The 18,654-nt window shown below is 39.7% G+C and overlaps 1 protein-coding gene across 2 annotated transcripts in view; it reads right to left on the bottom strand.

Moving 5' to 3' along the window:
* The window catches only part of LOC126161330 (gamma-tubulin complex component 5), a 147,319-nt gene that overhangs the window by 92,581 nt on the left and 36,084 nt on the right, over positions 1-18,654 (bottom strand). For both annotated transcript variants that reach the window (XM_049917089.1, XM_049917088.1), the window contains 2 exons: positions 13,911-14,100; positions 13,588-13,810 (listed from right to left, as the gene is read on the bottom strand). In XM_049917089.1, coding sequence (XP_049773046.1) covers positions 13,588-13,810; positions 13,911-14,100 — 413 coding nt within the window. The remainder of the gene's footprint in view (positions 1-13,587; positions 13,811-13,910; positions 14,101-18,654) is intronic.

The following is an 18,654-nucleotide window of genomic DNA, read 5'->3' as shown; positions in this document are numbered from 1 at the left end:
GGCCGGACGCGGGATTGAACCGTCGTCCTCCCGAATGCGAGTCCAGTGTGCTAGCCACTGCGCCACCTCGCTCGGTAGTTTTCAAGAAAGGTGACAGATGGAAAACAGAAAACTACAGACCATTTTTTATGCTGTTGTCTTCTCAAAGATGATAGAAAAAGGTAATATATAACAGAATTACCATGTTTATTTCAGAACACTCTAATCTTCGAAAACGTGAATGAGGTCATTCCATGTCAAGTGGCCTAAGAACGCCCACTCGACCCTATCTACTTCTGATGAATTTTTTTTTAGGATGTTTATACAGGTGTTACTTGAAGCCATGCCAGATTATAGTTCAATAAGTAGCATAAGGGGCACTACCACGCTTTTGTAAAGTGACAAATATGAATATATTAAGTTTGTTTTGCTGTTGACCATGAATTAAGGAGATTTCCAAGCTGAAATTTTTGTGATACTGTTCAATTTTTTTTACGTACAACAGCCTTGTTACTGAACATGCACTCATTATTCAGCAGGTTTAACATAATTTGCTGTTGAAATAGTTCATAAATCTTGTTGCGACTAATTTGGATTATGTTCTGACAGGTTATTTCTTATGAGGAAATGACTTCCAGATGCTGATTTTTTTTCCTCTTTTGCAGCTGGCTATGCAGGTGGTGTCTTGACTACTCAAGCAATTACTGCATTGTCCAAGATTAAAATCCATGCAAAAACTTATTCATCAATTTTGCCTGATTTTTCAAAAGGCTGCATATAAAAAAGTGACTCAGATTTCATTATTGTTTGTGCTATTGGAAAGAGCTCTTTTTGTTTGATCAGGAGAAGTTTATTTCATTTTTGAGACAAACTCGTTCAAAGACAATAAAGACGTTAGAAACATACCTTAACAGCTATTATGAGCAAAGAACATGTGCACTTTCTGCACTACCACCACCATCACAACCACAACCACCACCACCACCACCACCACCACCACCCCGCCCACAGGAAGATTTTCACATGGTAACTCTCCATGCTCTGCTCTCTTCTGCCATCCTCTTCAAGTCCACGTGATTTTCACTTCCCTTGATGTTGTCTATCATCTCTTATCTCCTTCCTCTCAATCTCACAAACTCAACCTTCCCAAGCAATTGATAGCAAGTGGGCTTCCCAAGCATCTGATAGCAAGCTTTCCCATCACAATGAATGTCCCATCCAGTTCTTTTTCCTTTCTCTTATGACCTGCAGCAGCCTTCTACTCTCACTAATTCTTTCAGACACTCTTTTGTTAGTAACTCTTTCCCTCCAGCTTATCCTCTCCATTCTCTTCCACATCCTCTTTTCAAATGCTTCTAGCTTTTTATCGTGCTATGGTCTGAGTGTCCATGTTTCTGCCCCATAGAATGCCACACTCCAGACAAAACACTTGCCAAGTCTTTTCCTCAGATCTTTATCTAGTGTGTCACATAATAATTTCCTCTTTCTATTGACTGCCTCCTTCATTATAGAAATGATAGCAATGTGAGTTTTCAGCTACTTATGGCTTCTCTTCTGTCATTGTTCCTCCAAGGTATTTAAATGTTTTTACTTGGCTAATAATAGCGTGTCCTATCTTAATATTGCCAGTCTCCTTTCTTTGCCAGTCACCATACCCTTTATTTTTGCTGTATTGATTCTCATCCCATATACCACACCACTTCATTCAGATCTTTTAGCATTTTATTTATAATTTGTTCACTTACTGTGACTAAAACCATATCATCAGCAAAATCTAATAAATTCTAATACTTTTTCCACCAATGCACACTCCTCTTTTTCTATCTATGGCTTTTGTAATGATTTCTTTTGGCTGTAAGTACAATAATAAAGGGGAGAGGCAACAACCTTGTCCAATGCCCTTCCAATGCTGCTTCCTTCTGACATTTCCTTTCCAATCCTTATACTTACTTTCTGTTGTAAATACAGGTTCCGTTTTAGTCTACTTCTTTCTATTTCAAAATATCCATCAACTTGTACCATTGTACTCTGTCAATAGCTTCTTCCAAATAATTAAAAACAACATATATTTCACTGCCTTTCTCAATATATCATTCCCATATATTTCTTAACAGGCCAATAGTATCTCTTACTTCTTTACACCTTCTAACTCCAAACTGTCCATCCACAATCTACCTATTCTTTTCTTAATTTAGGTAAATGACATAAAATCCTGTTCCCCAAATTTAAAGTTAATCCTGTATACTCATGAGACATCTACTGAGTGCAATAATAAAGATTATGACCAATTAGAAATACATTGCAAATGTACTACATACGGAGCTGAATCACTGGGACCACAATTAATGCTGACAGGTACTGTGAGACTATGAAAAAACTCAAACGGACAATTCAGAACGGGAGAAGAGGAATGTTGAGCACGGGCGCCCAGTGACTACGGGAGAAGAGGAATGTTGAGCACGGGCGCCCAGTGACTATCACCTGTTCCCTAGGTTAAAAGAACATTGGGCCGGAAAGCGATTCAGCTCCGACAACGAGGCGAAAGAAGGGGTTCATAACTTTCTGGACAACATGGCGGCAAGCTGGTATGACATGGGCATACAAAAACTGCCACAGTATCTACAAAAATGCATCGACAGAAATGGTTACTAGGTCCGGATGAATGGTATGATGCTGACAGAAGTGCATAACACACGACTTTGTGGCCAAAAACTTGAAACTGTGGGCTAGAGCCCATGACTGCGCCTTGTGGATGGCTCCCTGTAGGCACTGATCAGCAACACCAGTACTGGTGGAGCTGTACGAAATGCAGAAGTCGTCTGCATACAGAGAAGGTGAGATGGACTGCCCTACAGCTGCTGCTAGACCATTAATGGCCACTAAAAATAGAGATACACTCAATACAGAGCCATGCGGGACCCCATTCTCATGGATATGGGAGAACTATGGGAGGCGCCAACTTGGACACTGAAGGTACAAAGTGACAGGAAGCAGGCCTCCGAGATCCCACTTGTATAATTTGGCAAGGAAATGGCGCCAGGTCGTGTCATATGCTTTTCATAAATCAAAAAAGATGGCAACCAGGTGTTGGTGTCTGGAAAAGACTGTTCGGATGGCAGACTCAAGGGACACAAGGTTATCAGTGGTAGAGCGACCCTGGCGGAAGCTGCCCTGACATGGAGCCAGCAGGCCACGTGACTCCAGGACCGAACCCAACCGCCGACACACCATATGTTCCAGCAGCTTACAAAGAATGTTTGTGAGGCTGATGGGCTGATAGCTATCCACATCAAGTGGGTTTTTACCAGGTTTGAGCACCATAATGATGGTGTTCACCCGCCATTGCAATAGAAAGACGCCATCGCACCAGATCCGGTTGAGGATGACGAGGCGGTGTCGCTTGTAGTTAGATGAGAGATGTTTAATCATCTGACTTAACGTAATAAAGACAATGTACAGAGGACACAAATGTAGAATCAGAATACCATTGGGGAACTGTGAATACTTCGAAATAAGACATGGACTTAAGCAAGGAAGTATTCTATCTCTTGCACTTTTTAATGTTGTGATGGAGGGATTGAAAAGGGCAGTTAGAGATATAGTGAAAGAAAAAGACAAAAAGATGATTTTTGCAGATGAATGGTAATATGGGGCGATAAAGAGATATATGTACAGTTACAACTTTATGCATGGAAGGAAATAATGAAAAGGTATGTATTAAAAATAAATAAAGATAATAGTGAAATAATGGTATTTGGAAGAGAGAAAGGGATCAACAGAAATATTATCTTGAATGGAGAACCCCTCAAAGTGGTAGAAAGTTTCACTTATTTAGGGAGTGAAATATCTAGCGATGGAAGAATAACTAATGAAATTAATAGGAGGTTACAGAAGGGAGGCAATTTCTACCAAGCCATAAAACACCTGATTTGGAACAAGGAAGTTTCAGAAAAAGCAAAACTCCTTACATATAAGAATTATTACTTCCCTATTGTCACCTATGGTGGAGAAACATGGACAATGATGGAAAGGGACTGGAGCAGGCTGCAAGCAGGGGAACTGAAATTTCTCAAAGCAGTTAAGAGAAAAACAAGAATGGACAGAGTACAGAATGTAGAGATTAGAAAGGACCTTAAACATAAAAGTATGAGAGAAGAAATTGAAAAAAAAAAAGAGATTAAGATGGTATGGGCATGTTAAAAGGATGCATGGGCAGAGACTACCCAAAATTATGGAAGAACTACAGATGGATGGGAAAAGACCCACAGGGCACCCAAGAACACGGTGGAAAATGGGAGTGAGAATATCTGTGGAAAGGAGAGGTGTGATCTGGCAACAAGTGGAGGAAGAAAAGTGGTGGGAGGACCGAGCCAGATGGAGAGGACTCGTCAGCACCCAGACCCGGCAGTAGCTGGAGAAGGATTCGGATATAGACAGACAGAAACAGCAGAGGGCCTGTAACATTACCCTGAGGAAAGCCAGATATCACTTCTATTTTACATGATGATTTTCCATCAATTACTGCATACTTGTGACCTTCCCAAAAGGAAATTTCAGACTAAATTGAGAAATGTGGAATCAATTTCGATCCCCCATCAATAGAACACATTACTTTGTGTGAATTAAGAGCTAGTTGTGTTTCACGAGAACAGTATTTCCTGAATCTGTAGTGACTGCGTGTCATAGACCGTTATGTTCACAGTAATTCGACATATTCGAACACAGTAGATGTTCTAAAATCCTACTACAAACTGATGTTAGCGATATGGGTCTGTAATTCAGCAGATTACTCCTAGTTCCTTTCTTGAGTATGTGTGTGACCTGTACAGCTTTCCAGTCTCTTATTAAGGATCTTTCTCCAAGCAAGCTGTTGTAAATGATTGTTAAGTATGGGGCTACTATATTACCATATACTAGAAGGAAAGTTACTGGTATCTACCTGGACCAGAAGACTTGCCTTTAATAATTGCTTTATGCTGCTTCGCTACACTGAGGATATCCCGTAAGTTACTAATGTTGGCAGTTGTTCTTTCTTCAAATTCTGGAATATTTACTTCCTCTTCTCTGTTGGAGAAATTTCTGAAACTACCTTTAATAACTTCACTTTAGTGGCACTGTCAAGACAGTTTTATTAATGAAGCAATTAGAAGTATCTAGTATTGAAGTCCTCGCTAAGTTTTGAGCTTCAGTAAAACATTACAAGTCTTGGAAATTGTGTTCTTTTAAATTTGGCATGCTTGTTTTGTTGCTTCGGCAGCAGTGTTCTGACCTGTTTTGTGTACCATGAAAAATCAGCACAATCTTTTATTAACTTATTTGGTATAAACCTCTCTATCGCCTCAGACACCATGCTTTCAATTTCAGCTACACTTACACAATTAGTTGGGAAGGAGTGGAGGCTCTTTCTTAGGAAGGCATCAAACAATGGGTCTACTTTTGTTGAATTTGGATGTTACGGTATTCAGTCTCGCTACAATGTTCTTGTGGTCACTAATACCTGTTTCCATCACGATTCTCCCTATTTTCTCAGGATTATTTGCTGCTAAAAGGTCAAGTATGTTTCTGCAACCATTTCCACTTCAAGTGGGCTCCCGAACTAACTGTGCAAAATAATTTTCAGAAAAAGCATTTAGTACAATTTGTTACAACGTTTCACATCTACCACTGCCTTTGAATATGTATTTTTGACAACAAATCGAGAGCAGATTGAAGTCACCACCAATAAGAGTTGTATGAGTGGGGTACCTATTTGTAATGAAACTCAAGTTCTCTTTCAACATTTCAGGGACTGTATCATCTGAGTCAGCAGGACAGTAAAAGAAATCATTTATTGGTTGTCAAGTCTAGCCTCTACCCATACTAATTCACTGGAACTGTTTACTTCAGTTTCCCTGCAAGTTAAACCACTTCTAACAGCAACAAAGACACTGCCACCAACTGTATTTAATCTATCCCTTCCAAACGTGGTTAGATCCTTTGTAAAAATTTCAGCTGAACTCTGGCTTTTGCCTGCTTTTGGTACCTGTAACTATTTGAACTTCAGTGATTTCTGTTAGCCCTTAGAGATCTGATTCTTTTCCAACAAAGCTATAACTTGTAGCAGTCTCTAACGTGTAGTGGACACCTTATCTATTAAACGGAACCCAAAACCCCACGCTATAGCTGAAGACAAGAACTCCACAACCTACACGGTTGTGGATCCATATGAGCCTCCGATCCAGACTCTCCACTTGGCTGTGTACCAAAAGTTCACAGTCAGTCCTGATGATGATGCTACAGATTGTGAGCTGTGCCCTCATATCACAAGCAAGTCTGGCAGCTTTTACCGCTTCAGCTAGCTGCCCAAAACCTGGGAGAATCTCTTCTGTTCCAAAGTGTCACACATCGTCAGTACCAAAATGAGCCACCACCTGTAATTGGCCACACACTGTGCTCTTCGTAACATCCAGAAGCACTCATTTCACATCTGGTATTACTCTTCCCAGAATGCAAACAGAGTGCACTGGATTTCTTCCTCCTTCGCAGCCATATCCCTAAGGGGCTCCAATATGCGCCTAACATTGGGGCTACCAGCTACAAGTTAATCCACACTCTCAATGCCCAGATCCTGCAGGTCGAAAGGCTTCTCCTGAAAGAAGATGAGCAACAGCATCTGGCTCAGGAATTTTGATAGCCACAGATATGGCCCAAACAGGGGAGCTCTTTGATTGGCCCTCCAGAAAGTATTTCAGTGCCTCCCACACCTTGAAAGAAACTGCCACCTCACCGCAGGTGAGGTGTCATCCTCAATGAAGACAATACTTGGGCAGTCACAGTAGTGGACCTATTGGGGAACACAAGGTATGTGCTAGATGTATCTCACATCCCCACATAGAGCACCCCACAGCGATGCCCACTGGCAACAGCCTCAAACTGTGTTATTGAAGCCAGAACCACCTGGAGGTGTGAGCGAAGGGTCATACACTTAGCTTGCATCAGAACACAGCAGTCACAGATCCTATCCATAGTATAGTCAAAGGAATTGTAGAGCGAACTGATTTAGGATGTAGAATTCACATATGAAACTCTGTGCTCTGAAACACTGCTGTGTAAACCGGAGCTTCTTATCAACTAATGAGATCTACAGCAGCAACAGACTACTGACATGAAAACAAACATCTGATCGAAAACAAATGGCAGAAATATACACTACACAGTAGTTAGAACGCAAAACTGTGGCTACCAGCAACATTAACACAAAATAAGTTTAAGATTTTAAACTGAAATGCACACGGTAATTCGAAGTAAGTCGCTTCTTGTTACTAGAACTTTGTTACAACTCGCAAACAAAATGCTGGGCTCAGAACTGTTGCTAGCTGGGTGAGATGTGCTGACCAACATTAAGTCAAGCAATATATTATAACAGATTACTGTTCTAGACTTGACCTGATCAGTCCCACTCTGTCAGATATATTAACATCCATTTTGGAAGATATACTGCAGATACGTTTATTTTGTTTTGTTTTATTTTAGGGTGTAAAAACAACTACAGTCAAATGCGCCCACATCAGATCTGTAGAGAACAAAGAAAGAAAGAAAGGAATTAGAAATGACTACATGTTAAGCCCAATCAACGGACGGAAAGACTGCTAAAAGCTGGGACTTTGAGGAAGATCCATAAAATACACCACAGAGCAACGCAGGTCCTGAACTGAAGCTTGAATGTCCTTTGCCATATTGCTACAATGGATAAAAAGTAAAGCACGATCAACAGCCCACGCATTGTTCACTAACACGACCAATAACTCAGATGGCAAACATAAATGAGAATGTAAGAGGTTAAAAAAAAAAGGCATTCTGCCAGGAAATGGCGAACTGTAGGAGGATGAGAGCAATGAGCACATAGTGATGGGGGAGCACCACTTAACTAACATCGATGTGTAAAAAGACAGTGCCCAATTTGCAATTTAACTAAAGTGATCTGCCCGTGGCAAGAGCACCAAAAGAAGGCTGTCCAGGCTGGTGGGAGAGACTTAATTTCCTAGAGCTTGTTCCCATAAAGGGAGGACCAGTGGTGATGCCATAGTGACACCACCTGCTGACAGACAGCAACACAGAGATCATCAGAGGGAACGGAAGAACTAATGGGCCACGGTTCAAGGACTGCAGCCTTGGCAACAGCATCAGTGGCCTCATTTCCTGTCACAGCAACATGAGCAGGAACCCACATAAACATCACAGAGGCTACATCAACAGTGAGCAAGTACAGACCCATTGCACTAGGGGATGGAGGGTGTACAGCACGCAGAGGCTTTGAAGGACACAGAGTCAGAACAAGTGACACAATTGAAAAGCCTGTGTCGCCAGACATACTGCGTGCCTAATACAGAGCAGAGAGCTCTGCTGTAAATACTGAGCACGGTTCCAGAAGCCAATACCGAAAATCGTCAGTGCCAATGACAAAAGCACATCTGACACCACAGTCTTTCTGAGAGCCATCAGTGTACACAAAGGTACTATCACGAATTTCCCTGTGAAAGTTGAGAAACTTACGATAATAGAGCAAATCTCGAGTAGCATTCTTAGGAAGTGAGTGAAGTCCAAGGTGAGCACAGGCTGGCACACAAAGCCGAGGTGGTGAAGAGCTCAGTTGCAGTTAGTGTGAAGTTCAGCCGCCATAGCAAGTGGTAAAAGTGGACCCCAGGAGATAACAGAGAAGAGGGATGTACCCCATACTGGTGATCAAAGAAGTCATCAAAGGAGGCATAGAATGGGAGGCATATGGCAGTGGTAGCTCAGCAGCTTCGGCATACACTCTCAACTGGACTAGTATAAACTGTGCCAGTGGCCAAACAGATGACATGATGGTGCATAGTATCGAGATGGCGTAAGAGGGATGGGCGTACAGGTGCATAAACGAAACACCCATCATTTTGTTTCAAACTGACAAGCAACTGATAAAAATGGAGGAGGATGGTCTGATCCGCTTCCCAGGAAGTACCACTGAGGATACGTACGACATTCTGGGACCGTACATGGGGAGGGGGGGGGGGGGTCCAGGTAAGACACTTGGGAGGACCAAGGAAGTTTCCTATAGAGCATGAGCCCAAGGAATTTCATAGTTTCAATGAACGAAAGAGCAATAGGCCCAAGATGTAAAGACAGTTGAAGAAACCAACTGCACTGCCAGAAATTTATAGAAATGGTTTTGTCAGTGGAAGAGAAAGCCATTGTCGATGATCCATGAGTGAAGATGATCGAGACATCGCTGAAGACGCAGCTCGAGGAGACAAGTCCATGGAGAGCAGCAATAGATCACAAAATCGTCAACAAAAAGGGAGCCAGATACACCTGGCGTGAGACAGACCATTATAGGGTTAACGGCCACAGCAAAGAGGACGACACTTAGGACGGAACACTGAGACACACTGTTTTCCTGGATAAAGGTGTCTGACAAGGCAGAACCCACATGTACTTGAAAACTTGGTCTTTTAAGTGGAGCTGGAACGATGAAAATGACCAAATTAACATTTTTTTGTTTTTCCATTATAAAATTATTTGGAGTTTTCTGATTAAAACAAATCAAGTTTCACCCTTCTAAGTGAATTCTAAGTGTGTTTTTTATCACTGCAAAGTTGATGCACCGCGTTAACGGTTGTAGCAATTAAGTGTGTCACCTCTGACGGCGCCGCTTGGTGGTTACAAGCAGGGTATCTTTGCGGAATTAGACAGTGTTTTGTTTTCCAACGTTGTACGGCTTTCTCTCTGTGACAAGTGACTGTTCATATCGGTAAACATAAACGCTATACCGTGTGTGTTGACTTGTTAAGTTTGCTTTGTGTTGTTTAGCTGCTCAATTTTGCGTATCTGACGAATTTTTCTACCTGTTTTACGTATTTGGTCTGTGGATATCAATATGCGCCGTTTCAGCAATCGAGTGTTTAAGAAAAGGCACAATGAGTGGAAGAATAAATCTTTTGTTGTTTCGAAGGGAGATGCTGCTCAGACTGCTTCACCAACTACTCCAAATGAATGTGATAGAACTTCTTCCAGCAAGAAACTTTGTGACAGCAAAGAAACATTTGAAAACTATGAAAGTGACAGTAATGATGTGAATGACATAACTACCATTTCCTTGCTCTCTAATATTTTGAAACAGTATTATGCCAAGTTTGCAAAGAAAGAGAACTGGAATTGAAAATAACTTCACACATTGGTTTGGCATGTAAAATGTTATTGAATAGTCACAAATGTGCTGCAGAAGTTTCATTTTCTAATTCTAACAGTATTCCTCATAGTGGTAATAGTGGAAAGAAGGTGTACAACATAAATGTTAAGCTAGTGTATGGCTGGCATTGCATTGGCAAGGGCAGTGCTGGAGGAACAATGTTATGTGGAATTATGAACTTGCCAAAACCAACCAAGTTTGGATTTTACAATGAGTTGGTGGGATCTTCTGCTGAAAATATTGCTCAAGCAACAATGAAGAAAGCAGTTGAAGAAGCTCTGACAGATAATGGGAATTTTAGAGATTTAACTGTTGCTTTAGATGGATCATGGCAACATAGAGGTCATATCTCTAAATGGACTTGTGACAGCTACCAGTGGAGACAGTTGCAAAGTAATTGATGTTGTTGTTCTCTCAAAACATTGTAGATGTAAGGGCAATACCAAGGACGAACATAGTGAAAGATGTGAAGCAAATTTTCACGGCACGAGTGGAGTGATGTAAGTAGAGGTAGTGAAAGCAATTTTTTCCAAATTGCAGGAGTGGTATAATGTACGATACACTAACTATCTAGGAGATGGTGATTCTAAGGGATATAAAACTGTAAAGGAACTCAAACCTTATGGCAATGAAATTCACATTAAAAAATGGGAGTGCATTTGACATGTGCAGAAGCACTTGGGGGCTCGCTTGCGCAAACTAAAGCGGACATTAGGATCCCAGAAGCTTAGTGATGATAAGGCCCTTGGAGGAAGAGGAAGACTGACAGATGAAGCAATTGATAGACTGCAGAGGTATTATGGGTGTGCAATTAGGCAAAACACAAGAAGCATTGAGCATATGAGGAGAGCAGTATGGGCATTATTTTTCCATACTGCATTAACAAATGAGCATCCACAATGTGCACTGTGCCCCACAGGTGATGACTCCTGGTGTAAATACCAATCAGGAAAGGAATATGCCCATAAAACCAGTTTGCTAATTGTTGTAATTGTAATTAAGCCCATATTCAGAGATTTATCACAGCCAAGTTTATTGGAAAAGTGTTTACATGGGAAAACACAAAATCCAAATGAAAGTGTAAATAATTTAATTTGGATTAGGATTCCCAAAAGAGTGTTTGTACAGATAAAAACACTGAATTTTGGAGTGTATGATGCAGTGGCAACATACAATGAAGGAAACATTATCAAATGTGATATGCTGAAATGTAAAAAACTTTGGAAGCCAATTTGGGTAACTTAATTTTCATCTTTGAGGAACATTTTCTCAAAAACTGCTAACAGTATATCAATGAAATTTATATACAATATTGTTTACTTCTTTTCCTTCATTTTTATAACAAGTTGTAAAAAAATATTGTATAATTCAAGAGTTATAGAAGAAAAACTGCAAAATTTTAGAGAAAAAAATAAGTATCTGTTTAAAAAAGTAGTAAAACAAAAACCAATAAATATTTATTAACATGGCATTATAACTTTGTAGAGAAATATTCACTGAACATGTGGTCCAATTGTCAGAGCAATATGTTTAATGATTTTAGAAAAAATGTTCCTTCTATTTGCTAAAATTAACATGGAGGAGATGGATCATTCCGGCTCCCCTTAAAATTTCCTGAAGGAAACTGGGCATGCGGCCATGGAAGCCCCACGTGTAAAGAGTACGGAGGATACCAGTCCTCAAGCAGGTGTCACAGGCTTTCTCCAAATCGAAAAACACGGCCACAGACTGGTATTTCTGCAGAACCATTCATGACATGGGTTGACAAAGTGATGAGATGGTCAACTGCAGAACGGCATGCTCGAAATCCACACTGTGCAGTGGTTAGTAAATTGTAAGACTCGAGCCACCATATCAGCCGTGCATGAATTATATACATTCCATTATCACGCAAACACCTTGTGAGAGAAATGGTGTGATAACTAGAAGGAAGGTGTTTATCCTTTCATGCTTATGTATGGTATGACAATGGCTTCATGCCAGTGTCTGGGAAACTTGTCGTGTGCCCAGATGCGATTGTACATATAAAGGAGAAAGTGCTTGTCCGCAAGAGAAAGGTTCTGCAACATCTCAATGTGAACATCGTCTGGCCTTCGAGAGGAGGATCAGGATGAAGTGAGCGCACGATCTAGCTCCTCATAGTAAAAGCGACATTGTAGCTCTCACGATTATGAGAAGAAAAAGGAATAGCCTGAGCCTCCTCCACATGTTTCCAACAGTGGAAGGCAGGGTAACAGTGGGTGCAGCTCGAAATCTCCGCAAAATAACAGTGCAAGGGGTTGGGGGTGTTAGAAGGGTCCACTATGACATCATCCACTATTGTCAGGCCAGAAATTTGGGAATGAACCTTGGGCCCAGACAGCTGTCCGAGATTGGCCCACATGACAAAAGAGTGGAACTGTTAAAAGAACTAGTAAAGGAAATCCAGCTAGCTTTTCTACTGTCCCAAAGACAGTGATGACACTGTGCATGCAACTGTTTGTAACAAATGCAGTTGGCCATTGTAGGATGACAATTAAAAATGCAGGGAGCACATGATGGAGTAGCATGGAGAGCTGCATCAAATAAGTCTTTGGATTCAAGACCACATCATCATTAACATGTTAGTGGAACAAAATGTAGTTATTGAGCTCTATGAACTTAAACAGAAGTCAGGTTACCTTCCATTCAGAAAGCTGTTGCACTCAGCGAGTATTATATTGACTTGTAAATTATAGATTGTAGTGATTAGTCATCCTTTTTAAATTTTATTGTGCAGATGTCATTGAATACTCAATGAACTGTGGATGAAACCTGACCAAGAGGCATTACATGCATTAAGCACAAATAATAATGCACTGAGAAATGCCAAAATCTAGATCTGCACAATAAAATTTAAAAAGGATGACTGATCGCTGCAATCTATAATTTACAAGTTAAATAGAAGTCTTTATCATCTGTTTCTATTCACCAATAAATGATTAATGGAAAATCTCATATAAAGATGTGAAACAAATACTAACAAAGAGATAGAGGGGCTGGCCAGTACTTACCTCAGCTCAGTACAGCCGATAGATACACATAAAACATCAATAATATTACATCTTAATGTAGTTTCAGCACAGCCCACATAGCGCTAGAAAAATACGAAAAACTTCCTACTGTTGACATCACTTTCAGCATCATCTATGTGCTGCCCCACTAAACTATCATGTATCATACTACAGCTGTCTGCCATTACTTGAACTATTCCAATGCTTGCAGAACTCAAGAGCTGAAAGTGACACTATTAATGTAATGTAATTAACATATGGATTTACTGAACAACATATTTTACATACTGCAATAGCAAATATTGTCATAATAAATAAAATATTATTGTAACAAATTAATAGTACAATACAGTGGAATTTCTTAATTACCTTGTTTCCTTACTCGCCCTTCAATTTTTGAGATGAACTGAGCAAATTCCTGAAGAATGTCATGCACTGATGCAGCATATGCTTCAAATGTGAAAGTGGGCAACCTTGTAGCTGAGGTATTATCTGACTGATAACCAGCATAAACTTCTTCCCTGAATTTCTGTAGTTCATACACAATGTTGACATACTCGCACACATGTCCCAAATAATTCTTGACAGCATCCTAATAAACATTGATAACAATTACATTTTGTAATGCATGAAGTGATACTGGAAAATAGTTGGACCTAGATCTACTGAAGAATGCCATGATAAAAACTTGCCTTGGTAAGACTTGGAATAGTAACATCATTCCGTACAACAAAACGGCCATTTTCTTGATGAAACAGAAAAGTTGCTGCTGGTGAATGAAGCATAAATAGTACTTCTCTCACAACTTTGTATTCACTAATTTTTATTGTTCTTGGCTTGCAGCAGTGACCATCATTTCTTTCAGCCACAGAGTACTCCTCCCTTGAGAATAAAAATTTCATTAATTTTTATTTACAGTTCAAGTTAAGACTTTGGTAAACAAGCACATATAATGTAAAACACAGAACATGCAATGTCAGTGTTTCTGTTCAATAAGATTTACCAATAACTACAATTTTATTTAAATATGGGAGGTTAAAAGAGACCTTCATTTACTGTTTAATGCATTACTTCAGCATTTTTATTTTCCTCCAGTTCTTCCCAAATGACACTGCATTGTCACAACTAAGTGACATACCTCAGTATAGTATGAGCCATGATCTATGATTTTAAACTTTTCTTAACGTAAAAAATAAAGATTAAAATTACCCTAGTACACAAAATCATAAGCGAGTGAACTTCTGGTTCAAAAGTCTTAAAATCTGACAATGGCTTTTTAACAGAGTCGTTAAACTTCAAGTAAACCATTACATTTAGAAAGAACACCCATTCTACTTGCATTATCTAAGCTCCATAGCGCACATGTATTTTGTTGCTACAAATCTTCCAACTGCATTGTTAAAGATGAAACAGTTCAGTTTTGGACAGGGCAACAAAACAGCTGACCATGACCTACGCTTATTAAGAAAACAATCCTCAAATTTTACTGCTCAGTCAAGCCCCTCAATTTGTCACAGCAATTGTGGCACTAATCTGCACTACTTTGAAGTTTTTCAGAAACAAACAAATTAATTTCTTCCTAGCACACTGCCCTTCCAAATATTTTTACATTTTGTATGGTGACAGGTACTTTGTTAAATACTGCTTTGACCAACACAGGATTATTCAAAAATACACTCAATTTCAATAATGTAAAAAGGAAATTTAGAGTTTACAAACATGCTATAAATTATTATGCCTTCATTTTTCGGGTGTCCATCCAGGATACTATTAATACTTGCTCTGGTAAACAGCCATTCATTTCCCATTCCACTGTAAATTTGATACTTTCATGAATGGAGTTAAGATGTTCAAAATAATCTATCACCAGGGGGCCAAACTACAAATGTGTCATCGACATATCTTGAGAACACCATCGGTTTTAAAACTGCAGTGCTTGAGTCCTCATTTTCCACAGTGTTCTGGAGATAAGTCGAGATTCATGAAAACATCAAATTTACCACAGAATGAGAAACAAATGGCTGTCTACTGTTTCTCGGTATTTGTTTGGCACAAGGGAGATGGGTTTTATGGCATTGCTCTTACCATATGCCAATCCATACTGATTTAGAGTTGCAGGTTTCTAGCTGCCACACCCTCCGCAAACTATGAGTGTACCTATAACTTTTTTGCAAAGGGGTCACTCGGTGTCTGACAATGAAGTCTATTGGATGAACTGGTACACTTGGCAGAGATATTCAATAAGAATGGGTATACAAAACATTTCATTGTGAAAGTTCATTAAGCATGAAAGCCAGACCAATCAAATGAAGAACAAAAAGAAAGAGAGGTAAAGGTGTAGTACGCGGGAAATGGCAAGAATAATGAAGAAGCGTAAAGTGGATGTGATCTTCCTTCCACTGGCCAAGATGGCAGTTATTTTGGGAGCTGTGAAAGATTATCTGCTTTTACAAAACATAGATATATATGAAATTCCTAGTAAAAGTGGTAAAAGGTACATAGGACAACCAATATACACCGCACAAGAATGTGATACACCCACCGTCTACAACCCAATAAATCTGCAGTGTCTGGGAATTTTATTTCCAGTAGCCATTCCATGGATTACAGGAAAGCTAAGCTACAGTCACACCCCCATAATACAGCTGAAGATAAGAGTTTGCGCTGACATATCAAGTAAATACCTTGTTTCATGTCTGAATTCTCAAAGACAATACTGTTCTAAGTCTAAGGTATTCCAACGTATGCCATCCATAATAGTTAACCACGTAACTTTCACACACTGCAGATTTGGTGACTCTGCACTTGCCTTATTTTACACTTACATGCATACATTTATATGTATGACCAGTGCTTGATACAGTGTTATCTCTGATGCATGCCTGTTTATTGCACAGTAGTGTGTAAACTGATTTAAAAACCTTGTAGGTGACTAACCTTGAGAAATGCTCTCAGCTGAAATATTGAAACAACAATTAATAATATCCCAATTGCATGCACAAAAGATAAGGGGATATTTCTTCCACTGAGAAAATTCAAGAAACACACATGTTCTAAATGTTTAATTGTCCTCCTCCTACTGCTGCTGCAAGGCAAACACATGCAAAAAATCATCTGTGTTACTGAGTACACCTCTTAAGATATGGTTCCACAGGCTGGTCACAGTTGTTGGCAGAGGTGAAACTTGAATTGCCTCTTTTACAAAGCTGAGCAAGAGAAAGTCATATGGTGGGAGGTGAGGAGATATCTGAGGCCAGAAAGTAAGGGCCTGGTTTTCTTTTCCCAAATGACCTACCTGTTGTTGAGGTACGGATTGATTCAAAAATGCTTTCAGAAATCAAGGTACTAATGGGTCAAAACTGCATCCTTTTGAAAAATTAACACTTACGAGTCTCCAGTAAGAAAAGAAAAAGCAATTGTTCCAACATGTCCAGTTACTTTATTCCACTCTCCACAAAAAACAATGGCCCATAAACTGTTTTGCAATAAGGCACAAAATAAATTAAGCTTGATTTACTGTTTCTCATGTTGTAATGTTTCAGGAGGATTTTGCAAACCCCTTAAGCAAATATTGTGTCAACTCATTTTTCCTCTAAGACGAAAATCACTAAAAGTAAAATGCGAAAAGAAAAGTTTCATATTCCATCTTTTTTATCATACCACCACAAAATTCTATATGCTTTTCTTGTAATTTTCAACAAGAAGCCAAACAAGTTGTATGTAATAGGATTTTTACGGCAAACAGTGTGGGGTCCTGACCACTGTCGCTTATAGGGTGCCTAAGGGGTACTGCGTTCTTGGAATGCTATACAACAATTCAAGCAAAATAACTTTAGTTTTATTTCAATTAAGCAGATTGACAATACTTTACTTGCATTTACAATGTGTTGTCACAAGCAATAGTGACATGCAATATAAATCAGAGTCCTTCGCTGTATGTAATGTTCATGCAAGTTTGTCACGCAGTTTGTGGATCACTAATAACTGCTGTCAGTGTTCTATGCTAGGCCTGTGCAAATACTGTCCTAATACTCTGGGAATACTGATCCAACATTGAGCTGTACTGCGCGACTGAGGCTGGCAGGAGGGCGCTTATATTATTGTCTTGTAGAGGCCACTCCTGTCGTGGTGCAGTGCTAATCAGGGCACCATTGGTCAACGTCATTTCACCGCTTTCTCTTCTCTTGTGTTCTTCATCTTTGTTCCGGTGCTTGTGGTTATGCCAGAACAAACAGCATCTCAAAACTCACTGTACAGCTGGATGAGGTATCACTAGAAATCTACTATAGTTGGAGTTACAAACAATGGTAGTCGTGTTTAGGCTTGTTCTGTGCACTTACATCGCACATTCTCCGAGAGCCAAGAAGCATTCGGTAGTGTTCAGTGCACTCAGCTATGAATGCCATAGTCAATGAGAGAATTGAATTTGAATGTAGTGAGTTGTTTAGTAAATTTTTATTCCATCTCTTACGAGTTTTAATTGCTGCTGATGCTTATTTATTTACGTATTTGTTTATTTATTGCTAATTTAGCCTGACCAGATTAGGGCTTTAGGGAACCCTCTTAAATCTGACAAGAAAATGACAAATTCTACATAAGCAAAAGTGCGATAACTTGCAGCATAAAGGCTTTCTTCACAAAGCACATATGCGTACTTACAGCAACTGCCGCTTCAAACCAGCAACCATGGAAAGCCCATCCATGTCTTGATCTGCGTGAACTGCCATCACTTGTGGATGGGACTACAGCATAAGTGGCCGAATCACTTTGACTACATACACAATTTTCTTCATTTCACACATACTCATCTGACCCTACCCCACACTTTGTCCTTTGCAGGAACATTCCGTTTGTCCAAACTGCTTCAACCGATGGTTTCTGCTTTTTCCAGTTTGTGTTTCAATGCTGTACCAAAAGTTTAAATGCTCTCTGCATTGTAACTGTCAACTCTCATCTTTTGAACTCAAAAATGCAGATACTTTTATGCTGCATCGTAACCAATTTACTGACATCTGAAACAAATTTGCTGGCTGTTGGTGCCAGCAGTCTAGCAGTCATTACACAACTATCACCACTCTAAGGATGGTAACTGAAACTTTAGATCCTCTTTGTAGAATATTCATATCCACTTTACATTTAATGAAATAAAAATTAATCAAATTATGACCATCTTTTTGAACAGCCCTGCACCTCCACTTACATGAGCAATTTTTCAGTGAATTACTCTATCTTTCCACCAACTGGTTTCTTGCCACTCTCATTGCGTCTATTTTTTACACAATTTCCTTTGGAAAACAAAAGGAAAATATTATATTTACAAAGAAGAAGCTGACAATCTGCAGGACTATCCCCCGAACTGACTGCGGCCCCCTGGATTTGAGGTGAGAGGAAGGCTGCAACCAAGTACTTAGAAAATTCTGTGACAAGCTAGAATGT

This window comes from Schistocerca cancellata, chromosome 2 (genome assembly GCF_023864275.1).
Source record: "Schistocerca cancellata isolate TAMUIC-IGC-003103 chromosome 2, iqSchCanc2.1, whole genome shotgun sequence".
NCBI lineage: Eukaryota > Metazoa > Arthropoda > Insecta > Orthoptera > Acrididae > Schistocerca > Schistocerca cancellata.
The sequence above is the reverse complement of the archived record's forward strand: the minus strand, read 5'-3'. Positions and strand labels throughout refer to the sequence as shown.